The sequence below is a fragment of the Bos mutus genome, chromosome 10 (assembly GCF_027580195.1).
Source record: "Bos mutus isolate GX-2022 chromosome 10, NWIPB_WYAK_1.1, whole genome shotgun sequence".
In the NCBI taxonomy this organism is placed as follows: domain Eukaryota; kingdom Metazoa; phylum Chordata; class Mammalia; order Artiodactyla; family Bovidae; genus Bos; species Bos mutus.
In genome coordinates, this window is record NC_091626.1 from 18,683,172 (window position 1) to 18,695,198 (window position 12,027).

The following is a 12,027-nucleotide window of genomic DNA, read 5'->3' on the forward strand; positions in this document are numbered from 1 at the left end:
ACAGTGCTTGGGCATACAGTGAAATGAAATCTAGTGTAAGCTGCATGCTTCTCAACAGCTAGAAAAGGGGGACAATAGGAAGCCAGTATCGATTTTACTGTCTTTTATTTTGGAAGCGGGCAGTGTAAGGGGGGTTGTGCCCCTCCTAGCAATACACTCACCCACATGCCTCGTATCTATAAACCCTAAGTCTTGAATTCACAAAGATATTAAGAAGAGAGGCCAGAGCATTAAATGCTCTCAACAGCTGGGGCCTATGAGGACATATGAAAGGACAAGCCAGCTCACAAGGGGATAAATAGTTCAGGGGATAATACTCATTAGGAGCTAAGGGAGCTGATAAAAGGGGGCCTCCAACCTGCTGCCTCTTCACTTTGAATTGTGAGAATGTGATCATAAACTTGAGTTTCATAAACTCAACGAGATCATAAACTTGTGGGTCCACAGCTGGACCCCAAAGACAAAGAAACATCCACTTTTCCTCTTCAGACCCTGAGAGTAGAACCAACTATAGGGAGCTGAGATCTGGCAGGTAGCAACTACCCCAGGAGACTGGACACAGACTCCTAGATTCCGGTGAGGCCCAAGGGCAGGCATGCTGTGTCCAGAGCACTAGATGTTCTCAACAGCTGGGCCCTCACTTCTACAAACCCAGCAGAAGCCCTGTAAAAGATTGCCAGAATCCTAAATTTTCAGAATTTAAAAATCTGTGAGACCTTTGGGGTCACTGAGCACCTCCTTTGAGGCCAACTTCCAGTGTACCATTTGGGCTTCTCTCCAGTCTGACGTTGACGCCTGGCACTTGGGGTCCCAGAACTCCCCACTTTAACCTGACTAATTGTTAACACCCACACAAAATGTACAAGAGGGCAGAAAGGGGAGTCAGCATGCTGTTTCTCCAAAACGCAGGGGAGGGGAGGAGGGGCTAGGGAATAAAGACAAACTGAAACAAGGTTTGGAGTTCAGTGAGAACTTCCCTCATTCACCGGCAGAGCTCTTACCAAAACGGGTGGAAGTGTTTGGCTAAGTCTGTGTCTAGGGACCAAATACCTTCTCAGTGGACCAAGACGAAGGGCAGGGGCCTATCGCCCGTTGGCTAGCAAAGTCCTCATTTTATCACTGTTTACCTCTTTTTTGACATTTATCTCTTTATTTTGATGTAGATTTCCTTTTTAAAGAGCCCTTCCAATCTTGGGTCCGTGGTGAGAGCTGAACAAACTGTGTGCGTGGCAGGGTGGGCTCCTCTCCCCAGCCGCCTGCCCCTGCTGGTGCCTGCCATCCACCTGCAGGGACTCCCTCTGCTTCCCAGAGTGCCTGCCAGGGGAGTGGCTGTCGCTGCACAGGCTGTGACACCTGCCAGCTGCTGGAGGCAGCGGTGAGGAGAACACTCCCTGCAGGGAGTTGAGGAAATACTCCAACTGCTCTCCATAAAGCAAGTTCCTAAGCTGGGGGTATTTGCCTGGCCCCCAGTCCTGCCCCTCACCCCACCAGTGCCCACCTTCCCACATCATCCTTCTCTCTCCCAGCATCAGCCCCATCTTGTTACCTCGCAGGGCGCCCCAGACAGTCTCGGAGAGGAGGAGACTCTGCTCATCATTTATGGTCAGTGTGTCTGAAACGATAGAAAGGATTCCATTAGGTTAAGGATTTCTACCCTCAGATTACAGAGAATCACATATTCTCTGTAAAACCTCGGATTAAAAACCAACAATAAGGAACTTTCCTGGTGGTCCAGTGGTTAAGACTGCGCTTCCACTGCAGGGGGCACGGGTTCGATCCCTGGTCAGGGAACTAAGATCCCGTATGCCGTGGGAAAAACAACAACAACAACAAACAAACACATTTTTTCTTTCAAAGAAGAAGCATTCCCTGAGGGAGCAGGGCTGATACTCAGGCCCGGGGCCAGAGTGGGAGGGTGGTCACCCAGTGACTCTGAGGCCCTGGAAAATGGTGTGTGAGGAAGGGCAGGCTCGCGTGGAATCCTCTGCAAAGCACCCCCTGCCCTGTGGGTCAGTTTCCCCACCAGAAACATGGATTCCTGCCAGGCTTTAGCTCAAAGGACGAAGGGGAAAGGGATGCTTGGAGGGGTGAGTCCAGGTTACAATGTTCCCAGAGCCTTTGAAGTCACCCCCCTCTCCCTTTGTCTCCAAGCTTCAGCTACTTCCTCAGCAATGTGAGGAAGAAGCCAAGACCTGAATGTTCACTTTGCACACTGAGATGTTCCCAAATGCTGCTGCTCAGGGCAGCCACAGGACGAATGACTTGGCTTCATCTCAGTTCAAATGGCCGAAAACTCCTTCACTCTCTAGTGTAGGGTCTCTAAGAGAAAAACCAACAAAGTGCATAAGTTCCTAAAATGCCAGAGGGATTATATTCAGTTCAGAAGGTAGGTGTCCCGTGGGACTCAGTGATTAGCCAGTGTGACGTTCACGGCCAACCTTCAGACACTGGTTAGAGTGCACAGGAAAAGCTCTCCTTTGACGGTTCTGGGCACTTGGTGACCCTGTCCCCCACCCTCCTGGAGGGCTCCAGGCCTAGCATCTGCAACTGAGGGCAGGCCATCTGGAGTTAGAGCTCCAGACAAGTGCTGGCTTCTAGAACAAGGAACGAAGTGGTACTTACAGTTCTCTACAGACCCCAAAGAAGGAAACTGGTCACATCCAGGAGTGACAACAAGGACCACCAATGAATTCTTCTCTGATGTATGCCGTTTTTCTGCAAGGACAGGGTAATAAACTCAGTGGGGCTGACTTGCCGCCAGAAACATTAGGCAAAACCAAGGCCCTACAGGAGGGACCCCAACTCTAGTTCTTTCAGTTTGTGTGTGGTAAGAGGGAAAGGGGGGCGGACAGCTGCCCTTGGCACAGGTGCCACCTAGTCACCTGTTTGACTTGTTCTCTGGGGTTGTGTTCCCCTCCCCCCAGTGACCCACCCTGGCCCTCGCATGATGGACCTGCCAGCAGCTCTTTGCAACCAGGGCTCTCTGTTTCCGGCTTACAGGGGTTCAAAGACCGCAACAACTGCGTCTGAACTAGAGGTGGCTCTGGAGTATTGCTAGTCAAAGTGTGGTCTGCAGATTAGCTGATGTGCCAGTGGTGTTACTGGTTGGTCAACAGATAGGAAGCTTATATGACTCCAGAGTGTAAGTCAGTTATGTCAGAGAAAACACAGTTTAGTGCTAACAGTTTCTTGTAACAAGCTTTTCTTGATGAAGGGAAGTTTTACATTCTGGTGAATATGCTTCTCATCTCATTGCAGACTGGCACTTGAAGTAGCACTGCTCTGGAGGGTTGCAGATGAAGGCGTCCAGCTTTGTAACAGGTTAGGAGCTGATGAGGAGCTAGGTGACAGGAGGGTCTGCCGTGCAGAGGGGGCCGCAAATGGCTTAGCTGGCACTCCAGCAAAGGTATGTAGCCACCAGACCATCCTGTTTCCTTCCTTCCTCTTCCCAAACAGGTTCTCTGTCCAAGGCAGACTTCTGCCCAACAGTGAAAAGCCACTCAGTTGGAGACAACATACTATCTAATACAGTTCAACAGATCCCAGTCTACACAGGAAAAAAAAAAAAAAGCACCAAACCAAAACACAAATGGACAGTCTCTTCCCATCCTCCCACTGGTTCTTGTCCATGACCTTCAGGGTGGTACTGATTGTACCAACCCCAAGCATGAACCTCAGTGAACTCCCTCTATTCTGTTTCTGGAGCCACATTTGTCCCCATTGCCACCATGACATCCATGACTTCCTATGGAACTACAAAGTCAGGGGTAGGATGGTCTCGCACAGTGCAGGGAGAGAGGATTCAGAGCCACATTGGAATCCCGAACATTATCCATCTGTAGGCAGAAGGAACTCAGGAGCCTTGAACACAAGGAAGCCTGCTTAATCTCCTGCTCACTATACCACATGGCTGCATCTTGGTTTTCAGGCTGGCCAAGAAGCAAGCCAATCAGAGGTCCTTTCCTACTAGCAAGAGCAAACACATTCTTTCCCCTGCTGGTAAATACCCTGTTGCCCCACACTAACACCTGCTTATACCCTGGAGGCAGAAGAGAATTTGAGGCTATTCTAGAACAGGCCAACTCACAGCTCCATTCTAAACCCTGAAGACTCATGCCCACAACACAGAAGGACAACCAGACTGTCAGGGCAGGGAGTGCGCTCGACCCAGAATGTGCAGGGCCATCTCTACAAATCCCAAAGACCAAGGAGGGCTTCACTGAGAGGCAGGCATGAAGAGAACTATAATATCTCTCCTTAAACTACCGCCTTGTCCCTCGTCTCCTTGTCCCCACCAGACCCCACACACCACAGAGCCCCAGTATCACTGTGTGGAGAGTTCATCTGCACATCTACCCGGCAGGCGTGCCAAAGAGGGCAAGGGTCCTAAGCTATCATCTTACCCTTCTGGACTTCAGTCTACCAAATAGAGAAATCTCAGCTCCCTAATACAACTGCCACTCCCCATCCTGAGGACGAGAGAGGCTGCACAAACACCAGGCTTATCTGAACTCTTACTGAGAAGACAAGGGAACATGTAATTGCTGTTATCATATTTTGGTTTTTCTAAAACACACCTGCACTTCATTCTCTAAATCCCTGGTCTTTTAAGAAGGGAAAGGTCACAGACTCCTTTGAGGATCTGACAAAAATGAAAGGACTTTTCCCCTAGAACAAGGCCCCTCATTTAAGGACTTATCTCTCCACCCCTGGCCACCCATCTCATGGTGAAGAAGCCCTATCTTAAGTGCTCTCAGTGACTCATACGGGTCTGGGTTGATTAAAAAGACACAGAGTCATGGCTGCTGCTTAAACAAGCTCTGAGGAGGAAGGACCGGAGTAGGTGGTGATGTGAGAGCTGGCAAAACAGGAGGGACACTGGGTCATTTAAACGGATGTAAACAGAGGCCATCATTGTAGTTTCCGCCTCCAAGTCGCTACTCTGAAGAGAACAGGAAATAAGGGACAGGCAAGCTGCCTCTACACACACCCACACCCCTGCACTGGGAGGGACTGAGGTGTGGGAAGCAGGGTCTGGCAAACAGCTGGCTCACCAGCAATCGCATGGGCGCCCTTGCAATGGGCCTGGGCAGGACAGCAGGAAATTGAAGCCTCCAGTGCTCAGGAAGCAGCATGGAAAACAGAGCACTGAGCTGGGAGATCAGGAAGGGTTAGTTCTGGCTCAGTTCTGCTGCTGCCAAGCTGAGTGAGTCCTGTGGCTCCCACTTCCTCCCTGGTAAACAATGGCAGGGTGGGACCATTGTTTACTGGCTGCTCCTCCTCAGGGCCAACAGCTCAGGATTCCACAGACAAACCACACAGCCTGGGGTTCCCTTCCAGACCACTGCTCCCTCATCCCCCTGCTTTCACGGAAGCCCGCTCTTTCCCGGGTTCAATGAAAAGTCTGTATTTTTTTTTTTAAGAAGTTAAAAAAATTCAAGGACTTCCCTGGCAGTCCAGTGGTTAAGAATCCATGCTTCCAATGCAAGGGATGCAGGTTTGATCCCTGGTTGGGGAACTGAGATCCCACATGCCACCTGGTGCAGCCAAAAAAGAAAAGAAAAAAAAAAAAAGGCAAACAGCCCAGAAGTATTTATAGAAAAAAAGTTATCTTCAGCACCCCTCTTCCTCTCTGATAGGATAACCACTGTTAATTTTCTCTCCTTATCCCTCTCTTTTTAGCACAGTTTTGCCTTATTCATCACAGGTCAGGTCTGGAGGTGGAACTCTTTAGAACAGGGGAACCTGAGACCATTTTATCACCCAAATCCCACTGTTTGTGCTGTGCGGGTCCCAGAACTATGACCCTTCCATTTCGTTTCTGTTCTCCCTCCTCTGCCGTCTTCGCTTCCTTCCTGTTGCCCGAGATGTGGGCACCTCCAACACCATCGAGCCAATGCTCTTAACAGTCATCCCTTCCTTCTGTTGCATGTAGGGGGCAAAACCCTCAACCTGGATCCATCAAACATCTGCCTTTGGTGCACCTAATCCTGGTCTCTCATCTTGGCTGGGCCCTTGATGCCGTCCTGAAAATCCCCACCACCACTGCTTTTTCCCAGTCTCTGCAACAGCTATTTCAGACTTGTACCATTTCTTCAAGTCCACAACCGTTTTGCCACTTGCTTTAATCTCAGCAGAAAGCCAGAAGGGAAGCCTGCCCACCCCCACCTTCCCCTCCTCCCTGACAAAACTGCCTGCCACACACACCTGGTCTTCTCCTCTCCTGCCTCAGTGGAAGGGGCTTCCTTTTACCTGTGGTCTGCAACTCTCCCCGGGCTCCTCTTGTATAAATTAGTTCCCTTTTCCCCCATGTCTTCAAATTATTTCTTTTTGCAATTCTCTCCCATCAGCATTAAAATATTTGCATGTCTTCCTGGTCTCAACTCATCCCGAAGAGTCTCTCTTTCTGTCGCCTTCTGGTTACAAAGAAACTCTATAGGAAATGTAGGCTGAGCAGCTCAGTGCTAAATTTTAAAGTCACATAGATCTGGGTTCAAATCTTGGCTGACACTTTCTAGCTGTGGGACCCTGAGCAAGTTATTTTCCCCTCTGAGCTGCAGGTTCCTCATCTGGTGACCATAACAGGATCTAGCCTATTGGGCTGTTGAGAAGATTAAATGAGTTAATGCATGTAAAGTGCTTAGCTCAGAGCCCGGCACATAAGAGGAGATGTGTGCACAGTCCTCTCTGTAGCCACTTCCTGACATCCTCTCGGCTCCTCAGTCCACTATAATCTAGCTTCCTTCACCATCACTCCTGGGAAAATACCTTCACCAAGGACCTGTGGTTCTGCAACTAAATGCAAGGGATTTTTTCAATTCATTCATTCATTTATCAGTTAATTTATTGAGCACTTACTATGTGCCAGGCTGTCCTAAGTGCTGGGGATACAACAGCAATCAAAACAGACAAAAGTCCCTGCTTTAGAGAAGCAGCATTCTACTGACACTCACTTCTGGGCCTCTTGGCAGCATCAGACAGCCCTGGCCTTCTTGAAACTAAACTCCCTCAGCTTAAGGGCCACTTTCTGTCTTGGTCTTCCTTCTCAGGCCTTGAACATGCTTCCTTGTTCTCCTTTTCCTTCATCCTCCCCTACATGCTCATGTCCCCAAGCTTCCAGACTTCTCCTTTTCTCCTCACTTTACACTCTCTCAGGACAATGTCATCCACTTCCAGGGTGATTGATGATTCTTAAGTCTACGTTCCCTTCTGGAGCTGTAGACTCATACACCTCCACTCAGATGTCTCAAAAGCACTTTGAAACTTAGACACAGAATTGAACTAACTCTATATTAATCTTCCTAGCTGACCTTCTCTCTCAATTTGATAATAACACCATCTATTGAGTCACCCAAACCAGAAACCTCCTCCTCCCATTTTTCTGAGTAGATCAAAAGATCATTCACGTATACTTATTGACTGTCTCAGTTCAGTTCAGTTCAGTCGCTCAGTCATGTCCGACTCTTTGCAACCCCATGAATCGCAGCACACCAGGCCTCCCTGTCCATCACCAACTCCCGGAGTTCACTCAGACTGTATGTGGCAAATCCTGTGCTAAGCATTCAGATCTGTTGTTGTTGTTTAGTTGCTCAGTCGTGTCTGACTCTTTTGTGACCCCATGGACTGTAGCCCACCAGGCTCCTCTGTCCATGGGATTTCCCAGGCAAGAATACTGGAGTGTGTTGCCATTTCCTTCTCCAGGGGATCTTCCTGACCCAGGAATCAAACTCCTACATTGGCAGGTGGATTCTTTACCACTAGGGAAGCCCAAGCACTAAGATTATATAAACTAATAAGAGGGAGAGGGACCCTGGTGGTCCAGCAGATAAGATTCCACATTCCCATTGTAAGGGGCCCAGATTCAATCCCTGGTTGGGGAAGTAAGATTCCATATACTGCAACTAAGCCCACGCACCAAAACTACTGAGCCCATGTGTTCTAGAGCCTGTGCACAACTAGAGAAGCCCAAGCGCTGCAATGAAGACCCAGTGCAGCCAAATAATAATAAAGGAAAGATCTAACTAAGTGTTGTGACTACAAAGTTGATAGTGGCTCTTGACCTCATCAGCATCTTCCCACTTGCATTGGGTTAAATGCCTTAATTCAGCCTCTTGTGAATTTTCACCTAGATTATAAAAAATCTCCCAAGTTGTTCTCCCTACTTCCATTTATATACCATGTCAATCGACTATCCTTTGTGATCTTTTAAAATGAAAGTCAGATTATGACTTTCAAAATCCTACGGTGGTTCCCCACAGATTTCAGGATAAAGTGCAGAATTTGCTGAATGATTATACAAACTTGTCTTTCTCTGCTCCTGTTTGGGAACTCTCCCAGGAGCACAGTGAACTCTTTACAGAACTCTGAAAGTGCTACATTTTCTCACTCTTTTTCTTTGCATGTATTGCTTTCTCCAATTGAAACAAACTTTGGATTGCCTCCATATCTCACCTGATTAAGAAACAGCTCTGGTTTTCCTTCTGTAAAACTTTGTCAGTCCCCTCCCCTTTCCTAGCAGACCTTCCTATGTGATCATGAAGCAACATATACATACATTTTTCATAACAGGTATCTTAATATATGCTGTTTATTTGTCTGTCTCCTCACCAAGGCTGTGAGTTCCTCAACAGCAGGGACCAATCTCAGTGTCTTTGTATTCCCAGTGCCTGACACACGGTAGTCATTCAATAAATGTTTGCTGAAAAGAAAAAATGAATGATGCTAGAATGTTTTAAATGCATATTTAATTCTATATATGCATAATGACTGTGCTACACAATAATCAGGTATAAACGGCAAACAGTTAATATAGAGATAACTTTTATACACCCAAACCTAGTATTTCTGAAGATCTAAGATTCAGTTGCCATGCTGTGAATGCTCAGTCGTGTCCGACTCTTTGCGACCCCATGGACTGTAGCCCTGCAGGCTCCTCTGTCCATGGGATTCTCCAAGCAAGAATACTGGAGTGGGTTGCCATTCCCTTCTCCAGGAGATCTTCCCGATCCAGGGACTGAACCTCTGTCTCTTGTGTCTCCTGCATTGGCAGGCGGGTTCTTTACCACTAGTGCCATCTGGGAAGTGGGATTCAGGTGGTGGATAGCAATAAGACACCCAGACATCCAGCAAGTGCCTTTTCAGATACTGCTCTGAAGACTCTTCGGTCCACAAATCCAAAGATTTGGGTCTTTCTACTTCTCTGGAAGGCAGTACTCCTTCCTGCAACAGATATCTGGAAACCATGTCTTCACCTCAGTGCGTAATAGCCTGTCCCTCGACCCACGCTGCTCCTCCCTGAATCAAAACATTTCCATCACAGCAATGTGTTAATTCACAGACTCTTAGCAGCATGAAGAAAATACCACTCGCTTTGGTAATAAAGTGGCATGTGTTTTGGCTTCTGGAGTAAAAACTAAGGAAGTCAACCCAGTCAGTCTCTGGCACATCCCACTCGTTCGGGTCTGCCCTGCCCAGCAGTCCTGTGCTCTCCTTGATGGGGCCGGTGCTGGTTCTTCCTCTCCCTCCCACCTTTATATGCATGGCATCCAGGCTTCCTCTCCCACACTTGACCTAATGAGAGCCCTTGGAATCATTCATTTCTCACTCATTCCAACAAGGATATACCGAGCACTTACTGTGCATCTGGACCTGTGGTAGGTACTGGGATGGTTAAAAGGAAAAACAAGCCCTGGTCCCTGCCCTTGAGGAGCTCACAGTCTAGTGGGAGAGACAAATATAAAAACAGTTACAAAACAGTGTGATTAAGGCTACAGTAGATATTATAGCTGCCTCCTTCCAGAGGCAGAGAGGAAGACTTAACCTTGGAAGGGGACGTCTGAGCAGGACTTTGAACCCTGAGTTGGAGTTTGCCAGCTACCAAGAGGGAAAAGGTATTCTAAGCCTGGGCAGCTGCTGACACACAAGAGCAGTGGTGCGTCCAGGAGAAGAGGCAAGGCTGCCCTGTCAGACTTCTCCTGGTAAAGTGGGAGTCTGAGAATCTCCCTGCCCCGGCCTGGAGCCCCCGAGTGCTGCTGAACTCTGTCTGGACCATGGTGCCTCCTCCCATGAGTTCTACAGTTCTTTTCCCTCCATAGATTACTAATACCTACTCTGAAGTACAATCCATCTAGCCCATAGGTGAATCCTGAATGTTTTCCCTTCTGTCTTCTTTTGTAAAATTTGTAGTTAGAAGTTTTATTTTTTGCTTTACTTTTCAAACTTAACCTGTACTTGTTCACTCCCCTCGTCCACTGAAAGAACATCTCCCTATAATTCTAGATCCTAAGAGATAACTTTGGTTATCATTTTGCATACATCCCAGTTTTTTTAACTATATAGATTTATTTTAAAAACAAAAATGAGAGCCCAATACATATTAGTAACTTTTTTCCACTTACCAAAATGATTTGCAGATCTTTTAATGTCAGTATATATAAACCTACATCATTGTTTGTAAGTGTTTAATGCAATTCCATTTTGGAGATATACTTTAATTTTTTTTTCATTTGGCCACGCCATGCAGCTTACAGGATCTCAGTTCCCCAACCTGGGACCATGGCAGTGAAATCAGAATCCTAATCATTAGGCCACCAAGGAACTCCCAAACATACTTTAATTTTAAAAAGCTGAAATTAGCAACTTCTTTCCTCTTTGTGGACATTTGGGACTACTTCTAGGTTTTCAATATTATAAACAATTCTCTAGTAAATATTCATATATATATTATTTTTAAAGCAATTGTGAGAGATTTTAGTAGGAAAATTCCTAGAGGTAGAAATGCTAGGCCAAAAATATGGAAGTATTTCTTCCTTTTATTATTTATTTGGGTCTTTGCTACTGCACATGGGCTTTCTCTAATTGCACCAAAGTGGAGGCTGCTCTCTGGTTGTGGTGCGTGGGCTTCTCGTTGCAGGGGTTTCTTTTGTTGCAGAGCATGGGCTCTAGAGTGCACAGGCTTCAGGGGTTGCAGCATGCTGGCTCAGTGGTTGTAGCACCTGAGCATGTGATCCCCACAGGATGTGGGATCTTCCCTGACCAGGGATCGAACTTGTGTCCCCTGCATTGGTAGACAGATTCTTAACCACTAGGCAAGTCCAAGTTTTTAGTTTTGACACTGCCCAATTACTCTTCCAAATTATTGTACTAGTTTATCTGAACCAACATACATGGGCCCATCTTTCCGTCCTTCTAAAACGGCTGCTGCTACTGCTAAGTCGCTTCAGTCGTGTCCGACTCTGTGCGACCCCATAGACGGCAGCCCACCAGGCTCCCCCGTCCCTGAGATTCTCCAGGCAAGAACACTGGAGTGGGTTGCCATTTCCTTCCCCAATGCATGAAAGTAAAAGGTGAAAGTGAAGTCGCTCAGTCGTGTCTGACTCTTAGCAACCCCATGGATTGCAGCCTACCAGGCTCCTCCGTCCAGGAGATTTTCCAGGCAAGAGTACTGGAGTGGGGTGCCATTGCCTTCTCCCCTTCTAAAACTAGATCATCTCAATCCCTCTCCATCTGAGATACAGCACTGTATCACAATCCCTCTCCATCTGAGATACAGCACTGTTTTAATTTGTATCCCTGTAATAGTCATTGAATTTCAGCACTGCTCTGTATTTACTGGTCATATTTTTTGTACTTTTTTCCCAATAAAAAAACTTTTTTTTTTTTTTACAAAAACTTTTTATTGAAGTATAGTTGCACTGTGCTTTCTACTGTACATCAAAGTGACTCAGTTACACACACACACATAAAATTCTTTTAAAAATGTTCTTGTCCATTATGGCTTATCCCAAGAGAGTGGATCTAGTTCCCTGAGCTGTACAGCAAGACCCTGTTGTTTCTCCATTCTGTATGTAACAGCTGGCGTCCCCCAACCCCAGACTCCAGTCCACCCCTCTCCGTCCCCGCTCCCCCTTGGCTACCACAAGTCTGTTCTCTAAGTCTGTGGGTCTGTTTCTGTTTTGTAGATAAGTTCATCTGTCTTTGCATTTTTTAAAAGTTAATTTTCTTTTATTGCTTTGCAGAGCTCTTTCT

General features: G+C 47.1%; 1 protein-coding gene across 1 annotated transcript in view; it reads right to left on the bottom strand.

The window, feature by feature from the left end:
- HEXA (hexosaminidase subunit alpha) overlaps nt 1-12,027 on the bottom strand; it is a 31,641-nt gene that overhangs the window by 8,092 nt on the left and 11,522 nt on the right. Inside the window, exons 2-3 of the mRNA XM_005905598.3 lie at nt 2,623-2,715; nt 1,547-1,612 (exon numbers count right to left, since the gene is read on the bottom strand). Coding sequence (XP_005905660.1) covers nt 1,547-1,612; nt 2,623-2,715 — 159 coding nt within the window. The remainder of the gene's footprint in view (nt 1-1,546; nt 1,613-2,622; nt 2,716-12,027) is intronic.